The sequence below is a fragment of the Xiphias gladius genome, chromosome 10 (assembly GCF_016859285.1).
Source record: "Xiphias gladius isolate SHS-SW01 ecotype Sanya breed wild chromosome 10, ASM1685928v1, whole genome shotgun sequence".
NCBI classification, from domain to species: domain Eukaryota; kingdom Metazoa; phylum Chordata; class Actinopteri; order Istiophoriformes; family Xiphiidae; genus Xiphias; species Xiphias gladius.
Genome location: NC_053409.1, coordinates 4,349,715 through 4,372,975, shown reverse-complemented (window position 1 = coordinate 4,372,975; position 23,261 = coordinate 4,349,715). Strand labels below are relative to the sequence as shown.

The following is a 23,261-nucleotide window of genomic DNA, read 5'->3' as shown; positions in this document are numbered from 1 at the left end:
ACATGACAACAGTGATTCATTAAAAATAGTTTCTCTGGGTAAACATATTGTTTTATGGATGGTACAGAGTGAAAAGATGTGAACATGCAGCACTACAAATCTGCAACCAGAGGCCAATGGTGGCTTTTACAGACTGAGTTGATGTCTGCGGAGATATTTAAAGTCTGATTGTGTCATGCCACTAATGTTGCCACTTTTATTTTGCAACACAGTGATTCAAATAATAATTGTACATTGTATGTACTATATGCATCATAATACATTTCAAGAATGGCACATGATGCACCATTGTTGCCATAAACACTGGAAAAGGAGGCAGTGATCTACAGAATTAATTAATCCTGTCAATCCGACGTCTGCTGCATAAATTTGGCATACCAAATTATATCTGACCAGTGTGATTTGTGCAAAAGTGTGTCAGTGGTGTCTTTGTGGCAGCCTAGTGTCATTTTCACAAGATTTAATCAGGGAAAACACAATGGACAGCTGAGTGCAATTGCACTATACTGGGATGCAGTACTTCTTAAATTGCAGGCTGCGCATTTATCACAGATATCTGCCCTGCTGCCCTCATGTGGCTGCAGGGATTTAATATATTGGAAGAGAAACGTATTATACATTATAAAGAAGGTGTGGATAACAGCTACTGTAAGAATCATGCACATTCATTAATAGATCAGTACAGACTCATTTACTGATAGTCCTGCTTTAATCACACTAGATGTTTACTTTTGATACAGATTTTAAATGCATCTGCTGCTTGAGGAGTGTTTAATGAAATTTGTTTATTATCATTTTTAAGCATTATTCTGTAATTTCACTGACTTTGTCCCAGAAACAAACCTGGTTCTGAGACTTTGCAACATCTGAGACAGATTTTCCACCAAAATACCATCAAGTTGCTTTGTGCTGAGTCATTTTTTTGTATTATTTTTTTAAAAACATAAATATAAAGAAAAAAAAATTTAATAAATAGAACATAAACACAATACAGCCATATCATTCCCTTAACCCCATCTACACCAACCCTCCCATCAAGCTCCACTTTGCATAAAAAATACAAAAATACAAATAGTAAGAGGTCATAGTACATTAACAATTAGCACTGAGATCTTCAGAAAGTGATCATCTAACATAGACAAACAAAATAAGAGCAAAAGAAAAAAAACAAACATTAATTAAACAAACACATAAAAATACAGTAGTACTGTACATACATGTGTATATACTTATACATACGATGCTTCTCAAACTAAGTACACAAAGATTCACATTTATCTCAAGGAGGGGGCCTACTTCAGATGTCTCTGTAGCTCTGCACTGTCTTATGAATCAGAATTATCCATCTCTGCCTTTGTAACTCCTATATCTACGGTTAGATCCATAAGTATTTAGACAGTGAAACAATTTTCATAATTTTGCCTCTGAACACCACCACAATGGATTTGAAATTAAGCCATCAAGATGTGATAGAAGTGTAGACATTTTTATACACAGTCCCTCATTTTCAGGAGTTCAAAAGTGATTGGATATTTGATAATTGATTAGTTTCATGGCCAGGTGTAGTGTGTTCCATCGTTATTTCATGATAAATTAAGCAGATAAAAGGTCAGGAGTTGATTCCAAGTGTTGAATTTGCTTTTGGTAGCTGTTCATGGGAACTCTCAATATGTGGTCGAAAGAGGTGACGATGCAAATGAAGGAGGTCGTCGTTATGCTGAAAAAAAAAAACAAAAAAAAATGAACCTATCAGACAGATAGCAGAAACTTTAGGAGTGGCAACAATTTGGTACATTCTTAAAAAGAAGGAATGCACTGGCGAGCTCAGCAACACCTAAAGACAACTAAAGTGGATGATTGCAGAATTCTTTCCTTGGTAAAGAAAAACCCTTCACAACATCTAGCAAGATCAAGAACAGTCTCGAGGAGGTAGGTATGTCATTGTCAATGTCTACAATCAAGATATGCCTTCATTAATGTAAATACAGAGGTTTTACCACAAGGTGCAAACCACTGCTAACACTCAAGAAAAGAAAGACCAGATTAGACTTTTCCAGAAAACATCTAAAAAAAGCTTCCCCAGTTGTGGAACAATTTTCTTTGGACAGATGAAACCAAGATTAACTTGTACCAGAATGATGGGAAGAGAAGAGTACGGAGAAGGAAAGGAAAGGCTCATGATCCAAAGCATACCATATCATCTGTCAAACATGGTGGAGGCAGTGTTATGGCATGGACATGTATGGCTGCCAATGGAACTGTGTCACTGGTGTTTATTGATGATGTGACTGCTGATAGAAGTAGCAGGATGAATTCTGAAGTGTATAGGGCTATACTATCTGCTCAGAATCAGCCAAATGCTGCAAAACTGATAGGACAGTACAGATGGATAATGACATAAAACATACTGTAAAAGCAACCCAAGAGCTTCTCAAGAAAAAAAAAATTAATATTTTTCAATGGTCTGATCTCAGCCCAAATGAGCTAGCTTTCACTTACTGAAGACAAAACTGAAGGCAGAAAATCCCAAAAACAAGCAGCTGCAGTAAAGGACTGGCAAAGCATCTCAAGGGAGGAAACTCAGCATTTTGTGATGTCCATGGGTTCCAGACTTCACACAGTCATTGACTGCAGAGGACTTTCATCCAAATATTAAAAATAATCTTAATATTTATAATTATGTAGGTTTATCCAATTACTTTTGAGCCTCTGAAAATGAGGTACTATGTATAAAAATGGCTGTAATTCCTCAACGGTTAACACAATATTTTTGATAAGCCCGAAGCCAGTCCACTTTTGTCTCGGCTGCCACTGAGAAGTACCCCCATGGCATGATGTTGCCATCACCATGCTTCAACGTAGGCATGGTATTAGCCAGGTGATGTGCAATGCCTGGTGTTCTTGAAGTTCTGTCAAAATTTTTTCTAATAAATTTGCAAAAGTTTTCACTTTGTCATTATGGGATATTGAGTATAGACTGTGTGCAAAAAATGAAGGGGTCTGAATATTTTATGAAGTGGCTGTATGTAATTTTGTCTAATGCCACTCATGATGCCATCTAAATAAAGATGCAGTGGTAAATTTGAATCAAGAGCAAATACATTAATATGCAGCACCTTTATAGTTGTACTTTAATGTATTCATTAAAAAATGTATTTAATTTTTAATACCAAAAAGTGTACTGCATATTAATGTACTAATTATAAGGCTATTTAAATATAACTTAATTAAAGTGCACTTTAAGACTAACTAAAGTAAACTTTAAGACATAAAAACACAAAGTTAATACACTTCTTTCATATTTAAATACGTATTTAAATACGTGTTTAAATATACATATTTAAATTGAACAGAAATAGTAATAATGTGCTTTTAAAAACACTTATTGCTGTTCTTTTACATTTTAAGTACACTTATGTGTATTTTATATTTCCTAGTGAAAAGTTGAGGACGAGTCAACTCTGGTCTAGATTGGACTGCAACAGCGGGGCCAGCCTTATAAACGCAATTGCCCATGACTGACTGACTGACTGACTGACTGACTGACTGACTGACTGACTGAATGTGTGATAAAGTTAAACCATTGGGCAATCAAATGCCACATGACTAAGTGCTGGCGTTAAACCATTGGTCACTGCTCTTTCAAAATGAATAGGTGCACACAGTTTCTATTGCTTCATCAGGCTTGTTTACAGGCCAATTGCCAATTTAGAGCCTTTGTTGCTAGATTTACCAACTTTTCATATCCTTTTAGAAAATTTTCTTCACAAAAGCACCTTTTTGGACAAACCTTGGCTACTGGCCGTAGAGGAAAGTCGCCAGTTTTGGCCTGCAAGCGCGAGGTCAGGCCTTCCCTCTGCAGGCACACCTTTCTATGCATCCTACTCAATTGACCACACGGCAGCTGACAGAGACGTGAATGAGCTTCTAAATTTCTCTCTGAGTGATCATATAAATATAAGTAAATATAAACCGAAATCACAGCACAGCCATTGTCTTTATCTTATGTTTATGGTGATTTTGTCAGACGACATCTTGGTTATAAAATCAGGATTTTTGCAGTGCACAGCAGCAGCTTAGAAATGGCGTGGTTGTGACTGCTGCTTGACATGTAGTCTTAATGGATCGTGTGTCAGTCACTACTTCATAGTTGTTCTGTTGTCTGACAACAGAAACAGAAAACCATGTAAATTGGAACAGCTTTACGGGAATTTGGCTATATTAAATTACTGTATATGTGAGGACAGAGGCCCTGTTCAGACCTGGCATTAACGTGCATCCCGGATGGTCCGATCACAGGTGGACAGCTCTAAGTATGTCAGTTCACACATGGCGTTATAATGTGTCTCCACATGTGTCTGGAGTGACCATCTCACCTCCCCGCTCTATATGCAAATAAACACGTACAATATTTCAGTTTGCAAAAACCAAATGCGTTGATGTTTTTGATCCTTTTACCCAGTCCGACTGTCTATGACAGATGGTCTGTTGTCAGTGTGTTTGTGTGTGTGTGTACGTGTGTGAGAGAGAGAGAGAGAGAGAGAGAGAGAGAGAGAGGCAAAAGGGGCTGAGCGAATAATGCACTGCACACAGCTCTACAATGAAATATGATTTCACCCATTTAAAATGGTAAAAAAATAGCAAAATGAATATATGGCGGTCAATGTTGATATTGTAGTGGGGTGCCCCAAATAACTCAATGTATCGGAAACACTGTGAGAGGTGAAATAATATTTTAGGTTCAGTATGAAATTGTGGAGGGACGAGGATGTCAGATGCATATGCGGTCCTTCAGTGTGGCCCAGGACACATTTGCATTCACACTCTTAAGCGAATATGGCCATATCTAGCCCAAATCACCTCTGAATGTGGCCTGAGTGATCAAATCTCAAATGCTCCCTCAGTGTGTTTTGGGTGCATTCACACCTGTACGTAGAGCTGTCCACTTGTATTGAATCATCTGAGATGCATGTTAATGCCAGGTATGAACAGGGTCAGACAGTAGGAGAGAAGCAAATAGATTAAAGGCAGTCCAGCCATATACTAGGTTGACCTAGTCTTATTCTACAGACCAGCTAAAGTACGAATTGGACAAAAATCTGCAAACAAACACTTGCACCAAAAATCCTGGGTCTAATCTATTCATGACCTATTCAATCTCAGTTATTTTTCCCAGACCCTTGCAATTCCATAAAAAAGAAAGGAGAGTATGCTTGGTCTTAAAATTAATTGAACAAATTTAAGAACCTTGCCATTGAGAGGACTATTTTCTAACTGTGAGAGAAACATATTACTAAAATAAACCCAAGATATAATACATACATAGAGATTTAAAAAAAGCCCATAAACTCCCTTAATATGTATATTTAATACATTAAATGTATATGCTTGGCCTCAATGCATAACCAGGAGTTGAGGCGGGAACAGGATTCTGTGCTTAATAATGGCTTTGACATGTGAGTGGCTCACAAACTTTATTGTAGCTTTGTTGCTTCTTGTGGATTTCGACAGACAACGCTGGAAACATACTGATGATTTTGTTTTTGTATCTCTCCTTTCCGTTGGCTAGGGCAGTCCTCAGAACTCAATCCATTTGTCTACAGTCCAAAAACCTCATAATTAAAGTTCTGAGTATGGTTGAGTTCATATCTCGCCTGGTGTCGGGCTCTCTCAATTATCAGTGGATGGATATGCATATCCTTGCTTAGAGCTATCAGAAACCAGCTTTCCAAGAAAAAGGCACATACATCCCGAACTTCTTTCTTTGGGAGTCCTACTGGTTTACTTTATTTCTAAAACTTCGACACTCCATTTCATCCACTTGAGATTAATAATATTTCAACATATGACTCAAATGATTTAGCATGAGTTTTGAGTTGATTAATTTTGTCCTCTGCATTCCTCTGTTTCAGCAACTTGTTGTTTAACTCTTCTAACAGCAGATGAGACCACCTCAATTTTGTTAGTAACTCGATCTTCCATATCCTTAATAGCTCTCATTATTTCAGTGGAATTGCACTGGTGTTCGCATTGTCTGGCATTTTCTTGCTCAGGTGTGCTACCTCTGCCAGGATCAAATTCGCCCATATCATTAACTTCTACTAGATTCTTCTAGTAGGAGTTAACGATCTTATTGGTTTGGCATTGTTGCACAGGTGACTAAAGATAGTTTGCTTATTTGTTGAAATTAACTGAAAAAGATATGGGTTTCTTAAGTAATTAATAGTTTTGCCAGAGCACCAAAATTCCGTTCTATCCAGCCCTACACCATAAATGCAAGTGCCCATGCTGGCTCATTTGAATGAACCTCCCACCTATTTGCACCTCTTCTCCCTCCGGTGCACCATGCATATTACACTGGACACAAAAGTGCATTTCAAGGTCAAGAAAATACCAACCTATTGTAGCACTGCTTGCACTGGTTGTAGAACCCCCATGAAAATTGTGAAGAGTCAGTTCAACATTTATTAGTAGTGTTGCAGGAATTATAAACCATGTAACACTACTATGACCACAAAAATTAATACTACTTCTGCGACTCCCACTGGTGACATACAGTGACACTACTAGCAAGTGTCATTGCTAGTTCTTTTGCAATAGTAACCGCAAAATTAATAGTTACTACTGCTAAAGCTATGACTCAGCACTAGTGATAACCTTACTACCACAGCTACTAATGTGACTACTGCTCCTTATTATCACGTTTGTCATCAGTGTCAATATTTTACTGTATACTTGGCTCTACTATGACTTCTGAAGTAAATAAACAATAACTGATATGCATTATCCTAGAAGCACTTGACAACCATCAGACTCAATTAAGTTTGTCTGTGTATATGTGTGTGTGTGTGCAGCCCACCCATACAGTGATGCCAGGTCAGGTGATGAGGGTGACGACCGGGGCTCCTATTCCTTGTGGAGCTGATGCTGTGGTCCAAGTAGAAGATACAGAGCTGCTGAGGGAGTCTGAGGATGTAATTATACCACTTACGATGTTATCTTGAACACTGTCTACTTTTAATCTTTGTGCTTGCTAATGGTCTCACAGTGGTGGCATTAATTCACCACTGTGTATGGACAGTATGTGTTTTGTTAGCAGGTATGTTGATATTGACAATTTGTTACAGGGCACAGAAGAGTTGGAGGTGAGGATTATGGTCCAGGCCCGTCCCGGGCAGGACATCAGGTAAAGGGAAAAAAAAAGCATATGCTAAAAGAACCAAGTGGAAGCTAATTGCTGTCAAAGCTGGGTTAGACAGCCACCTGTTAAGTATGAATGTAACGTGTTTGTGTGTGTGCACAGGCCAATAGGTCATGACATCAGGCGAGGGGAGTGTGTGTTGGCTAAAGGAACACACATGGGCCCATCAGAGATTGGCCTGCTGGCTACAGTGGGAGTGACTGAGGTCAATGTGCACAAGTTTCCTGTGGTGGCTGTCATGTCCACTGGAAATGAGGTACAGACACTTAAAACAGATGCAAATACATTCAGACTTTACTTTTGATATTTGCACTTTGTCTTTGGTTACTGAATCAAGATGCCAGTTGAATTAATTAATTCATTGTGTGTGTATGTGTTTGTATTTATGTGTTTGTATTTATGTGTGTGTGTGTGTGTGTGTGTGTGTGTGTGTGTGTGTGTGTGTGTGTGTGTGTGTGTGTGTGTGTGTGTGTGCGCGTGTGTGTGTGCGCGTGTGTGTGTGTGCGTGTGTGTGTGCGTGTGTGTGTAGCTGTTGAATCCAGAGGATGACCTCCACCCAGGGAAGATCAGAGACTCTAACCGCTCCACTCTTCTGGCCACCATTCAGGAGCATGGATACCCTACCATCAACCTGGGCATCGTTGGAGACAAGTAGGAGCATTGCTCTGCCCCTGTTGCTGTCAGATATCAGAGATTTCTATTTTGACAAAACACATCATGGATTCAGGAAAAGTAGCTAACAAAAGTTTTCAACACTTTACAGTTTTGGGCAATAATGAGTCAGTAGAAAAAACATTTTTATAACATATGATGTTCATTCTTCATATTTGGATAATGCTAATATTTGAAATTGTCTTAATTTATTTACAATTTGACTAGTCTTACTGTAGAGGCAAAAATCTCCGCTATGCTGAGGAAGTAAAGACAACAATGAGTCTACTGAGATTCTAAGAATTTATTATAGAATATTATGAATGAAATGAATGAATTAAATGAATTAAAGTGAACAACCAGCAATAATCAGCACTGATCATCAAACAGAGACAGAGATGAGCTCTTCAGTACTATTTGGCCAAATAGGGTGCAGTCTCTCTTCACCACAGCGGTTTCAGAGACTGGATGCTGTCAATAGGAGAATCATGTCTTTAACTACAGTTGTGGTCACGTAGGCACTGCGTGAGTTTAGACAAACAGTTCAAGTTCGATTCCCTGTCCACAAGAAACTTTGAGAAGAACAACAAGTTCCGGCCTGCATTTGTTGGCCAGAATCAGTTCGTACAGTTCATTCAAACAACCTTAGCTCAAAAGACAGAACATCGGCCTCAGTTGACAGGACATGGGTCAACTGTTTACACAGTAAGGGGAAATACACATTAAAGGAAAAATAGAACGTAATCAAATGAGAATAAATCATTGTCCCATCACACTTACCAGTTCACCTTAATAAATTTAAAAGGCCTCTGCAATTTAATATTGCAGTTCCATAAACCTTGATGCCAAACAAGAGACTTAATTTTGAAAATGATTTAAAAAACATGGGTCAAAACTGAAGCAGCAGAGGAAAAGATAACCTTGAATTATAGACCCCTTGGCCCACCCCTAAAAAATGCTGGATCCTGCACTTCCCATAATGCCACTTGATAGAAATCTTTTTGAACCTCCTTGTCTGATAAACGCCCACATTTCTAAATTCCACGTCTCCAGTTTGTAACACAAGCTTTCCGTTATTAATGGGTAGTTTTCAAGTTCAATCCAACATAACCCTGATACCATCATTGTCACCCACTGTCACACTATCACACACTATCATAGTTATATCAACCCTGTTGATATCACTGCAATATCAACAGGGTTCTTATTTTCTTAGACTTGACAAAGTTCCTCCATAGCCATGGAAGACAATTTACAGGTGTTTTCATAGGCTGAGTAGCACTCCCCATGATTAGTAAACTGAGTTTGATGTTTGATGCCTATGTTTGTAGCCCTGATGACCTGCTGTCCGCTCTCCATGAGGGAATCAGTCGTGCCGATGTCATCATCACCTCAGGAGGTGTGTCCATGGGAGAGAAGGTACCTATAACTTATAACCTACCTCTTCTAACTAACTAAAAAAATCACTGTCATGTTGAGCAGATATTATGATATTTAATGAGGAAGCAGACAGATTTTCACCATTCTTTTTCAGAGTATTTACGGTATGTTTGCCTACTGTTTATCCTCCTGGTTTGATTTTTCTGTTATTTCTGTTATTATTTTTTTCTGATGTTTCTGTCATGACAACAGTTGACTCCAGCTCAGTTTTACAGTATCATTGTTCTCCGTGTGTCTGTGTTTGTGTGTCATATCAGGACTACCTAAAGCAGGTGCTGGATATTGACCTGCATGCTCAGATCCACTTTGGACGAGTCTTTATGAAGCCAGGGTAAGATTGCAGGGGATAGAGACTGTCTGGAGGGTATTTAAATGGGGGAAACATGATTCTATATCGAGGCTCTTTTTCTTATCAACTCCTGGTGAGAAATAAGAGGTAACTCTTCCCTGTTCATATTTCTTCTTTCAGTTCATGTTTCTACTGCTGTTAGTAGTACTATTACCACTACAGGATATCCACTAGTAATTTCAATTCTACTACTGCTTCTACTGCTACTACTACAGTTTATACTAATGTACTACTGCTGTTACAACAGTTTCTATTGCTGCTACTGTTTAAATACTACTATTACCATACAGTACTTCTACTTCTAATGTCAATTCTAATACTGCTGCTACTACAGTTTCTACTCCTCTGACTGCTTTTACTACTACTGCCATTTCTATTACAGTTGCCACTACTGCTAGAAGTGCTTATACTAGTACTACTATTGCTTCTATTATTACCACTAATACTAAGGGTCTAGCTGGTATTACTATTATTTCTACTGCTACTATTTTATACTATAAAACAATTATTTTTACTGATATTAGTACTGATTTGGCTACTTCTACTACTAATTATGTTGATACTATTATAGTTTTACTGCTGATTGCAGTACTACTACTGCTACTATTACTGAGAAGTAGTACTATCACTGATACTACGGCTGCGTCTGATAATGACACAGCTAATGAAAGTAAAATAATGACCTGTGTGTTTCTGTTCTTCAGTCTTCCAACTACCTTTGCCACAGTTGACATTGAAGGAGCACGGAAACTCATCTTTGCCCTGCCAGGTACTATATTTATGTCTAAAATAACTGGTTGTGTGTGTTGTTAGGGTGTTATCAGTTAGTGTGTATCTCCTTGTTGTTCAATCACCTGGACCCTCTCTGATCAGTGTTTTTCTGGCTCAGCACCCCGTAGAATTTTTCATATGCAGCATTGCCCCATTTGCTACATGTAAACTACAATTTGACACCAGACCAGTAGATGCACTATAGAAGAGCAGTAAAGGACAATGATAGCACATGACAAGATGCAGTTTGTTTGCAAGTAGACATGGTTGTTTAAAAATCACGGATTTTATGTGTTGGTTTAGGCATGATCTCTTTCCGAATACATAAATCAGGAATATACATGACATCTAACTGAAGCGAGGGATGGAAACTTTATTTTAAAAAACAGGTCAAAAGAAAAGATGTTTAAGTTCAAGGAAGAGTGGATGAATAGGAAAGCCAAACCAACAGAAGACTGACTTTATTTTGTCCTTATTTCTTTTGAGTAAACTACAGAATCAAAACTAACAGCAGCTGAAACTCAAAAGGACTTGTTAGCAGACAAGCACATACTGGTGATAGCTGCAGCTTAAATTTAATTGGCCAGAGTGACGCAATGCCAAGGCATCTTGCAAATATCAGCAGAGGCAGGACTCAATGGAGCCATGGTCCTATTGTTCGGGTTAAACATTCTCATAGCATGGTGGCCACTAGACCTCCAGGATGTTTGTTCTGACATTCTGACTTGCTTGAGCCAGACTGTGTGCCCAATTTTACACAATGGTATATAATAAATTGCCCCAGCCTCAGCTGACTGTAGCCAGCGAATGCAATATTAGTCATTGTTCTTTTTTCCTACAGCCCTGGACCCACATGTAGTATCAGCCCCTGTCTTGTGTGTCTGTACCCTAGGTGTCCTCATCTTTCGTGTGTATGGTTTATTTTTGGTTCTGTTAGATTGATATATTGCTGACATGCTGGGCTAATAGTTATTAATATCAAGTATTGGTCAGTCAGTAGCTTTCACGTCCAATAAAAATAATTTATTTTATTTAAGCAGCCTCAAGCCTGGCCTGTGTGTAAAACCTGCCTTTAAAGACAATTAATTTTCTTTGTGGAGACTGAATCTCTTTCTCTGATCAATCTCTGATCATTTCCGGCATATAAATAAATTCAGGTCTAATCTTGTCAGTTGATATATTTTTAATAGCATACCATTCAAAAAGCATTTAATGTAGGTCTCTTTCAACATATTTTGACCTAAACGGGAACATACACCAGTCTAGTCCTGTGTTGTGTAGTCACATTTTACATCCCTAGCACACACAACATGCTCTTTACAGACAGAAGAAGTCACACAGTTGCCTGGATGTGCCTGACCTAATGTGATTGCTTTTTCTAGTGCATTGATGCACATCAACAATGGGAAATCACAGCGGCATTACCTTGCGTTTCAAGATGCTACTGGTATTTGGGCAGGGTTAGAAAAGGAGAGGCAAACGGCTGTTTTGATGTGCCTCATATACATTTAGGTCCATAAGTATTTGGATAGTAACACCCTTTTCGTAATTTTGCATCTGTACGCCACCATTACGGATTTGAAATGAAGCCATCAAGATGTGATTGAAGTGTAGACTTTCAGCTTTAATTCAAGGGGTTTAACAAAAATATTGCATTAACTGTTTAGGAATTACAGCCATTTTTATACATACAGAAACTTTAGGAGTGGCCAAATCAATAATATGGTACATTCTTAAGAAGAAGGAATGCACTGGCAAGCTCAGCAACACCAAAAGGCCTGGAAGACCACAGAAGACAACTAAAGTGGATGATCATAGAATTCTTTTCTTGATGAAGAAAATTCCTTCACAACATCTAGCCAGGGCTCAAGACACTCTTGAGGAGGTATCATTGTCAAAGTCTACAATCAAGAAACACCTACATGAATTTAAATACAGAGGGTTTACCACAAGGTGCAAACAACTGGTAACACTCAAGAAAAGAAAAGCCAGATTAGACTTTGCTAGACGCCCTCTAAAAAAAAAAAAAGCCTGCCCAGTTGTGGAACAAGATTCTTTGGACAGATGAAACCAAGATTAACTTGTACCCGAATGATGAGAAGAGAAGGGTATGGAGAAGGAAAGGAGCAGCTCATGATCCAAAGCATACCCATCATCTGTCAAACATGCTGGAGGCAGTGTTACGGCATGGACATGTATGGCTGCCAATGGAACTGGGTCACTGGTGCTTATTGATGATGTGACAGCTGATAGAAGTAGCAGAATGAATTCTGAAGTGTATAGAGGTATACTATCTTCTCAGATTGAGCCAAATGCTACAAAACTGATAAGACGGTGCTCCACATTACAGATGGATAATGACCCAAAACATACTGCGAAAGCAACCCAAGAGCTTCTTGAGTCAAAGAACTGGAATATTCTTCAATGGCCAAGTCAGTCACCTGACCTCAACCCGATTGAGCAAGTTTTTCACTTGAAGGCAGAACATTCCAAAAACAAGCAGCAACTGAAGGAGGTTACAGTGAAGGCCTGGCAAAGCCAGGCTAACACTATAATAAGACCATTTTTGTGACATCTTTAACCTTACTTTATGAAAGTCTTTATAAATGTTTCCCCAGTTGTATGGGCCTAAACTGCCTTTGTAATGCCCTAGTGCAACTTGGTCTGAAGCCTCAGTTACCCTCAGGTTCATTTTGCTGTACTACTTCACTCTCCTCTCTCCTTGAAACACCATCAAATCTCCATTTGAACAGATCCTGGGCTTTACATGATAAGTCAGCATACTTTTGCAGGTTGCTATTGTTAGCAAGCACTTCTTTAAGAATCACACACTGAGGTCACGGTGAGTCACTTGAGCCATTCCAAGTAAAACCAAGCTGGTGATAATGTTCATAACATTTCAGTAATACTTGTGTATGTTTTTATTAAGTTGCTGCAGTTTCAGGTTGCAGTGCTCAAAATCAATTCATTTTATCACTCCAAATAACTTAATAACCCCCTGTAGCTGTGTGTCACAGTAAGTTCCTGTTGGTTTCAGAACACCTGTATGCATCTGTCCTTTTCACCTCATGCAGTATACTTGCCTCATGTCCCTCCCTCTCTGCAAGGCTCTTGCACCCCTGCACCTAGTTTAAAAACCTCTACTCTATAGTGAAGCAAATTATGTTGATTTAGTTCCGACCAACTTATAACATGGTAAATATTGAAAAGATATGGTTTGGGTTAGAAGTGGGTTGAACTGTCTTTTAAAGAGCTGCTAACAATTATGTGATGCAACGTTGTCTTACAATTTGACAAAATTTAAGGTATTGAATATCTGTGATAAATCACGTATAGAACCCCCAGTCTCTCTGTTGTGCTGTTTAAAACTGTTGTAGTTCTACTGTTGTTTTTCAGTGCTAGATGTCAGTAGTGCTGTCATGGTAATGTACAGTCCTGGTTGAAGTTATTGGCACCCCTGAATTTAGAATATCTTCAGAAATACATGCAAATTAAACAGTTTCTTATAATCAAAATATTTTAAAAAATATCCAAAGTTACTGAACAACAACAACAAAATGCTTTCATATACTGGGGGAAAAAACAGACATAAAATGTACACTTGACACAATTGTTGGCACCCTTTTAATGAGTTTAAATTAGTTCCTCAAACAAAATAAAAAATAAACAAGAGTCGCCTGTGTTTGATTTTCAGTGTTCACATGACCTGAAGTAACCAATGAATGATGATTTTACTACATTCAAAAAAGGCTGAAGTTTTTTTTCACAATGGCAAAGACAAGAGAGCTGTTTTAGAGCATCAGAAATGCTAATAGCAAAAAAAATAACAATTGCATAGGCTACAAGACAATTGCCAAAGATCTTGAAATCCCTGTTTCAACAGTTGTATTGTCATCAAGTTTCACAATCATAAAACTGTTTTTAAGGAAAAAACTCAATGAGGGAAGACTGAAAAGGTTGATGCAGATTGTGGAAAATCACCAGACAAGACATCTAGTGAGCTTCAGGCTGACCTTGAGCAATCTGGAGTGGTGGTTTCAGCCAATATCCTACGCCACACACTAAACCAAGTAGGGCTCCATGGGCAAAGGCCAAGGAGGACACCACTATTGAAAGAAAGGCACACAAAGGCAAGATTGATGTTTGCAAAAACTTTCATAGATAAGCCACAGTCTTTCTGGAATAATGTTCTATGGACAGATGAAACCAAAGTAGAGCTCTTTGGGAATGCAGTACATCAGTTTGTTTACAGGTGACGAAATGCAGCCCGTAAGGAAAAGAACACCCTAACTACAGTAAAACATGGTGGAGATTCTATCGGGCTGTGGGGCTGCTTTACTGCCTCTAGTACTGGAGGCACTGAATATATCGAAGGAATGATGAAATCAGAGAATTACCTAGGCATTTTAGAGTAAAATGTGTGACCCAGTGTCAGAAAACTAGGTTTGAGGCAAGGGTCTTGGGTATTTCAGCGGGACAATGACCCAAAGCACACATCCAGCAGCACAAAAGAACGCTTGAAAAGGAAAAGATGGACTCTTTTAAACTGGCCAGCAATGAGTTCTGACTTAACTCCCATTGAAAACCTTTGGAGATAGCTGAAATCTGCCATTGCAAAAGGACTCCTGCAAACTTAAAAGAGCTCAAATGCGTAACAGTGAAATAGTGGCAGAAACTACCAGCAGGCAGGTGCAAAAAGCTTTTAGATGGCTACAAGAAACATTTAGAAGCTGCCATTTTTGCCAAAGGCTCTGTAACCAAATATTAGTGAAGGATGCCAATAATTGTATCTGGGGTACATTTTGGGTTTATATTATTTCACTATTATGAATGTTTGTTTTTTTTTTAATTTTCTTTTATTTAGTAACCTTGGACATTTTATTAAAATAGTCTGATTATACAAAATTTGGTTAATTTGCATTTATTATATATTCTAAATTCTGTCCTTAAAATTCAAGGGTGCCACTAATTTCAATCAGGACTGAACTAATCAGAAAGTCGGTGGTTCGATTCCTGGCTTTTCCAGTTTGCATGTCGAAGTGTCCATGGTCAAGATACTGAACCCCAAAAATCATCTGTGTGTGAGAGAGTGGTAGAATAAGTGCTGTACGTTTAGAAAGCGATATGTGACTGGGTGAATGTGGTTTGTAGCTTTGAGTAGTAGATAAGACTACTACTATATAAGTGCAGTCCATTTACCTTGTGATTTGGAGCGTACTGGTCTGTGCTCCAGTCTTGCATTGTGTATGTATTGCTATGGTTATTAAAGGAAACTTCAGCTTCAGAGAAACTCTCCTCTCTGCTGGAGGTCGTGGCCCTCTCATGGTGAGACCAAGGCCAGACAGCTACTAACACCTGTACCTAGAGGAAGTAGGTCCTGAAACCAAACCCAGAATAACCCATAATTGACTTCTGACTGCACAGATCCCCTTTCATCCTGCTTGGGAGAAAGATATCATAATTTTGACTTCCAGATGGCTTTCTAAATTACCTGTACCCCACACATTACTACATATTAGGGCTGACTCATTTTTTTTCAAAGATATAATATGTAACTCTTCTGCATTAAAATGTCTAAAAACAACTAGACTTATGTTATATATTTTGTTGAGTTGTGTAGTTACATCATTCCAAATGTTTCCAGCAATTTTTAAACCTAGAGAAATCTGTAATTTCAATTAAGGTAACGGTCTGTTTCATTTGGTCGCCTGTTAATTGCATCATATCCCCTTTGCGCATGAGTTGGCGCTATAGTTGTCTGCCACAAGTCAAAATTACTTGTTATCCAGTTAAGCCACATTTTTACAGTACACTTTTTAGATCTTGGTTGTTTTCAACTATATATTTTAACTGAGTGAAGGATTTTATTCATCAGACGTCTGGATCTTAAATTATCAGAGAAACAAATTAAGCAAACGTTTGCGACTTGGCTCTCAGTCCCTCTGAAACGTCCTTTGTCCGCCGAAAAGCTTGAAGCAACACTGCTTTTTAACATGAAACTGCATTATTCAGTGTTTTTACTGGATTTAATCACCGGGTCCGTTTGGAGAGCTCTTTGGATAATTCGACTCCCGGTAAAAACCTCATGAATGCTTGACACGAAAGGAATCCTAACCGGGACAAGCTGACTGCAGAGATGACAATGATGGTGAAGACTACTTTGATGATCCCATGCTTGAGAGACCCCTACAGCAAAGATTTACATATTGTGTGTTTAAGTCTTACAGGTGTCTGATAGCAGATATTGGTGATTAGACTTGTGTTGTCACCGAAATAAACTCATACCCTGCAAAACAAATCACATCAGTTACATCTTAACAGGTAGATGTTAACCTCACACAGCAATGATCTCAGATGTTATTACCCTACAAATCCCTCCTCACTCTGCCTATAGGACATTGGTAATACTCTTCAACTCTAAATGACCTTTAGGTGTCCTCTCACCCCCATCAATCTTTTCCCAAGTGCATCACCAAAACTTTGACCTCATATTAGGTAATTTGACCCCTCAGTTGACTGAAAATATGATGAATGAAAATATCTTTATTTCCTTACTAACGGTAACCTAGAATATTCTTGGATATTCATGCAGATTCTTGCTTGCCCAGCTGTCCTTGTTCTTGTCCTTGTCAGCTAGCATAATTACCTGACCCTCAGTCACCTCTGTCACTACCTGCTTACCAGAAGTCATTTCATGCTGCAGTCAGATTGTGATCAAGACTAAGTCAAAATCACTGTCATCATGACAAAATATTTTGGCACTTATACAGTCATACTGGTCTACACAACTTGTTTTTGTTCATATTTGAGATTTGTGTTGTTAACTCTTGCAAACCTCTCCGAACTATGGTGACCCATAACACCTTTCTCTGTATAGACCTACAGAGAGTGTACATTTATCTTCGCAGAGCCATAATTCTAGGCTTATTGCAGTCACCCTCTCTTCTGAATAGGACACTGCCTTGACCAGCACCTAATTTTTTTTGTGCTTGAACTCAAACTGGTATAGCTGAGGCACACAAAATTTTAGCTGTGTTTCATGTTCTTCTATAGAAAGCTTCATTGATCTTGAATTACCGGAAGAATAGACCTATTTTGTACGGCTGTGGGAAATGGCAATAATCAGCCTCTGTTGTAAGTTAGGTTTTCAGACAGTCTTTTGTACCTCTCCTTCCTTTTCCTCATTAATGTTTTTTCATTTGTGCTACGAAAAAGGGTAAATTGAGGAGTTGGAAATCTTTGAATCTTGAGAAAATTGAGGTGCCATGTAGACAATAGTTACACAGCCTTGTTTGCACCTTTTTTTGGCATGCCTTTATTATCTGGGATGTGCCTTTATTATCTGGGATATGCATAGTGAAATCTGATTTCCCTCTCCTTCCTAAAATGTATTGCACATATCACAAGGGTTTCACCGTACAAACTTGAAACTGTCCCTATCCACTAGCATCCTGACAGATCAACTGACATGTACGTTACTGTGCTGGAGATGATTTTAAAATTCTGTTAGACCAATATAGTTGAATTAAAATATTAAAACAAGGATTTCATTTTGAATTTACTGTACAATTTTAGCACAGTTTTTGCCATTTACAGGCGTTGTGCTTTAACAAACTCCTCCTAGAAAATGGATCAGATTGACTTCAGATTTGATCAGTGCAATCTAAGTACCTTCGTGATGCTAAATTGCGAAGCTTTTCAGTTTTCCTTGAACGGCGTGTCCTTGCCGGCCCGGCAAGTTTTGATGTTTCGCCATGAAATAGGAGGTTGATAAGAGTCCGGGCCTGAAGACATCTACATGCCCATATTCAGTTATATTCATAGTGCCACTTACTGGTACCAGTTCATTATGCATTTTATATTTTGATGTACTGGTGGATTGACCAGATCCACCTCATATTGTGGTCAGAAAGCCTTGAGACCTTGATGATGCTTTATTGTGAAGATTTTGAGTTTTCATTGAATGGCATTTCCCTGGCTGTGTGGCGAATTTCGATGTTTTGTCATGAAAACAGAAACTGTTGTAAGTCGAATCCGCACCATTATCCGATCTTTTCCAAATTTCAAGTTTGATAAGAGTCCCAGCCTGAAAAAATGTAGAGGGCAATATTGAATTACAGCATTAGCGCCACCTACTAACAAAAGGAAGTAAAAACTATGTGACAGTCATCATTTTATATACATAAAGGTTTCATGGTCTTGTCTACACTTGATATACAACAACATAATGCATGTTTGGTGCATGTTTTACAGCACCACATTCTGTACAAAGGAATCAATACAAAATTTGCAATACATCATGTCCACCACCATGCACTCCACGCAGGAAATAAAATCTTAGTGGTTCGTGCAGTCTCCAGTTGTGAAAGTGCACAGCTGTGTCAACGGCCACCCGCCAACACCCCAAACAAGCATGGCGGTGCAAGGGCCCAATTGACACTGCTTGCAGCTTTAAACTACTAATGATGTAACTCAGTTGTTAGTAGTTTCCAGGCTTTCTGCTTTAGTAACCCACTGATGTGTTGTTGTAAAGGTAACCCAGTGTCTGCAGTGGTGACATGTAACCTGTTTGTGATTCCTGCTCTGAGGAAGATGCAAGGCATCCTGGACCCTAGACCTACTATTATTAAAGCTAGGGTAAGACACACACACACACACACACACACACACACACACACACACACACACACACACACAAACTTACACACGGACTGTCACCAATCCATGAGGTTAAATCGATAAGCTATTAAGTTAAGTGTGGAGACACAGGCACAAGATAAAGTACATGGCAGATTATAACACATTAATAACATTGATGTGTGTGCGTGTGCGTGTGTGTGTGTGTGTGTGTGTGTGCGTGTGTGTGTGTGTGTGTGTGTGTGTGTGTGTGTGCACGCGCATGTGCACGTGCACGCGCGTTTCAGCTTTCCTGTGATGTTAAACTGGATCCCAGACCAGAGTACCACCGATGTATTCTCACCTGGCATCACCAGGAGCCATTGCCCTGGGCACAGAGCACAGGTCCATACACACACAGACACAGACACACACACACAGACATACACGTGACTTACTCACGCATGCATGATCTCTGTCCCTCGCTCTGCAGGCAACCAGGTATCCAGCAGGCTAATGTCAATGCGTAGCGCTAACGGCCTGCTGATGTTACCTCCTAAAACAGAGCAGTATGTGGAACTTCATAAGGGTGAGGTTGTGGACGTCATGGTAATCGGACGGCTATGATGCAGGTACATCATACTCTCATCTTTTTTATTCACTTGTTTTTTAGCAGGAGACCTGTATATAAGGTTTACTTTGTCATAAAGGCACTACTACGCTAACACTAACAATCCTCCGAACTGTTTTTCTCCACAGACTTCAATGTCACTCACTACCGATTACCATGGCAGTGCCAGGACTTTCTGTCTGGACAGGAATTAGGGGCAGGAAGTGATGCATGTCTACCTGGTCACCATTAGCTGTGATGTCATATGCAACAGCCAATTGGAGCCAGCGCAGGCTGAATCCTCATTGGTTTGCTCTGAGGAGGTCACTGTATTTCAATGGAGAAAAAATGTGAAAACATATATATAAAATATGAGATTTATTCTGTAATATTATTATTACTATCCTGATTATAATGATTATTATTATTCTTAATTAATATTCTATTTATTATTATTGATTGACTATTATCATCTTAGTAGTAATCATGCCCTCTTCTCTCCTGTTCATTTTCTTTGTGCGTTTAACATGTTTCCCTGGTAGATACAGAGATGTAGAAACTTCCCTCTCCTTCCTCCATTTCTCCTGACCCTTTTGCCCTTTTCTCCCCCTCCTTTCTCTTCTTCTTCTGCTTCTTTCGCTCCTCTAGCATTCCTCTATCCAGATATAGAAACTTCTTGATTACCCATCCCTGCAGTATACTACATCTCCTCCTGCAACACACTGACCCTAAAACCAGTATTGACAGATATATGAACTAAAGGCTTATGAAGACATCTTTTGATTTGAAGCTACTGATATAGCAGATATAACACTTTCAAACCATACTGAAACACTAAAGCTCATCATGACTCTCAGTGAAAGCCACGAAACTCTTGTAAGTGGGTCATTGGTTCAGCTTTAAGGCAGGGTGAGGCAGGACTTAAATCCTCCCTCAAGGAATTCTCTGTGCCGACATCAAATATGAACAAAATCATTATAATATAACACACAATGACTTTTTGGATCTATAGTTATATCAGATTTGGGCCACACTGGCAATATTAATATTACGCTAACCCTGCATTCAAGTGATGTTGGATATACATGAGTTTAAGGTTTACACCATAATGCTACATTACGAAATGCTGACTTAGACAGTCTTCGATAAATGTGGTTTTTGCACTTTAAAACTATTAAAAGATGATGCTGACTTGATTCAATATTTTACATATGGTCATAAAATCCCAGGAAAAGACTAAAACCAACAATATGTTTGTGTTAGTCTATATCTTAGTACTGTCTGACTTCCCTACCCTGTCTGTGGCTCTCAACCACAAGCCAATTGGATGGCTAGAGGAGATCCACTAATCTCCACCACACACTTTGTTAAAACAGGTCAGAAACATTTAGCTACAACTTTTAAAAAGGCTACTGCTGAGCTACTTTCAGCGGCAGATTGATCAGCATTTGGTGTTTTGAGTATTTCTGGCAGCAGGATGGTATATGTTGAATTGAGTGAAAATAAACTACAGTGTAGGTTTTCATGGCAGTGAAGAAACATGTCACCCAGTGCAGTAGGGTGGCTCATTGATGTGTTTTAATAGGTTTTGGACAACAATGTAGCTCTGTGGCACAGAGGAATAAGCAATGTCAAGCTTTGGATCCACGCACAATACTTGTTAACAGGATCAATTTATTGTTGGTTTTGGTCTTTTCATGGGACTTGGTAATACCAAGAAAAATATATTCTTTCAGTAGCCAAAGATTACTATACTTAGTTGACAGCTAGTCTCAAAGGCTGGCTTCATTTTTGGCTAATCAGTAACCTCCATCTTTTTCCAGTTTTTACCCATAAACCACACAAACATGAACGAAAGAACATGAATGAGTTGAGAAAGACTATATTTTAACTCAAAGAAACTCTGACCTGACATCACTTGAAAGCAGGGTGTCACATTCAGGTGCTCATAAACTATACAACTGGTGTATTTATACCATGACAGTGTTAAGGTGCTTGTTAAAGTGAAAAAAATCAATACAGTTCAAGGCTGTAGATCAAAACACATCATTTGACTGCTCTTCTCTCAATGTACTGTATGTAGTCTGAGCAACTCTGAGAAATATAGAAACCTTTTGTGATATTTAACCCACTGTTGATTAAACACTGACCTTAAGTTGTTTACCAATTAACAAGGACCATTCAAATGCATCATATGCAGTCTATGAGTCCCAGGCATTCACCAGTGCACCATACCTTAACCCCTCTAGTTCATCTGATTCTTCCTATCAGTGTGATCAGTGGCAAACAAACCCACATGGTCAAGGGTATAATTTTGCATTCAGGTCATATTGGAATATTTGGTACAATGCTGTGGAGCATATTTGAATTTAATGATACGTCACCAAGATGACATAATTGATGTTTTTCCTAGATGTCAGTTCCTGCTGCTGTTCTTCTTGTTTCAGTTACTCCAAGAAAGATAATGTGAACATTATTTCCGGATAAGAATCTCATGTCCACTATCTTTCCTCTATGACCCAAATACTGCAATAGTTAGTAGTTCTGAACTTTGTCCCCTCTCCTTATAAGCTGAGGCAGTCTTCCTCCAACTCTCCCCTCAATCCTTTCTTTTATCATCATCTTCCTCTTTTCCTCCCCACCCTCTTCACAATTGCATGCCCATTAAGGGGGCCGTGTCTTTCACTTTGGGCAGGATTGATTCCAGGTGTGAGACCAGGGTGCAGCACCTGGGCGTGGCTTCTGATCTGACTAAATGTTACATATATGATAGTTCTTGATGTGATTATTGGTGTGTACGAACAGTTTTCAAAGTCCAGGCTCTGGTACCAACACTGTCTTCTTATTTTTTCCTCTGGCTCAGATGTTAGAAACTTCCCAGTTACCTCACATGCACCATATATCTATCAGTGGCTCATGCTGGGTTCATGTCATGTACTACAAAGTGGAAAAACAGGGTGACATTTTTTGCAAGAGTTGAAAGGCAGGCATTAATTCACTGGAGGGCCCACATGCAAATTAAACAAAGTATTGAATTAAAACACTTATTACATTTTTTTCCCACATTAGATAGCTCCTACTTACGGTAAACCTTTTGTGACCTGATGCAGCATCAAAGCATGTCCTGTCACCTGCCCAAGGAGGAGCAATCAAACCCAGATAGATTCATTTGAGTAAGAAGAAGCAGATTATTGTTAAACTGCCTTTGTACTGAGTGATTCGTAACACGGGACTGAACTCAGTGTCACACTGCACATACTATAAACTATGACCAGCACTTGTAATGAAGCAATGACACAGCATTCTACTACTAGTGTATAAACATGTTTAAAGAGGATGTTTTTTTCTGTGATGATATTATCAAAACTGAAGATTAATTAATAAAAATTATCCTGATTATTCTGTATCTTCTGTCTGGGCATGTTGCTTTTTTTCAAATAGTCTGTGATATAATGGCAAAAACTATAATCAGTGACATCTGTTTGTCTCTGAACTAGATGTATTCAGAGGGAAAATCTGATACGAGGTAGACAAAGCTACATGATAATAATAGCAGATATATTGAAAGAAGGCTGTAAGTAGATTAAATGGTCCAAACTGTTATCTGACATTGATTGAGTCTT

At 38.8% G+C, this 23,261-nt stretch overlaps 1 protein-coding gene across 3 annotated transcripts in view; it reads left to right on the top strand.

Moving 5' to 3' along the window:
* gphna (gephyrin a) overlaps positions 1-23,023 on the top strand; it is a 41,329-nt gene extending 18,306 nt beyond the window's left edge. Inside the window, exons 14-24 of one of the 3 annotated variants that reach the window (XM_040137062.1) lie at positions 6,855-6,974; positions 7,128-7,186; positions 7,304-7,457; positions 7,731-7,852; positions 9,184-9,271; positions 9,550-9,623; positions 10,346-10,410; positions 18,946-19,049; positions 19,337-19,433; positions 19,522-19,660; positions 19,788-23,023. In XM_040137062.1, the coding sequence (XP_039992996.1) occupies positions 6,855-6,974; positions 7,128-7,186; positions 7,304-7,457; positions 7,731-7,852; positions 9,184-9,271; positions 9,550-9,623; positions 10,346-10,410; positions 18,946-19,049; positions 19,337-19,433; positions 19,522-19,655 (1,017 nt within the window). In that variant the 3' untranslated portion in view covers positions 19,656-19,660; positions 19,788-23,023. Of the gene's footprint in view, positions 1-6,854; positions 6,975-7,127; positions 7,187-7,303; positions 7,458-7,730; positions 7,853-9,183; positions 9,272-9,549; positions 9,624-10,345; positions 10,411-11,253; positions 11,590-18,945; positions 19,050-19,336; positions 19,434-19,521; positions 19,661-19,787 lie in introns of those variants that run through there. The other 2 variants (XM_040137063.1, XM_040137064.1) reach the window with 2 other exon arrangements.
* Positions 23,024-23,261: the final 238 nt, after the last annotated feature.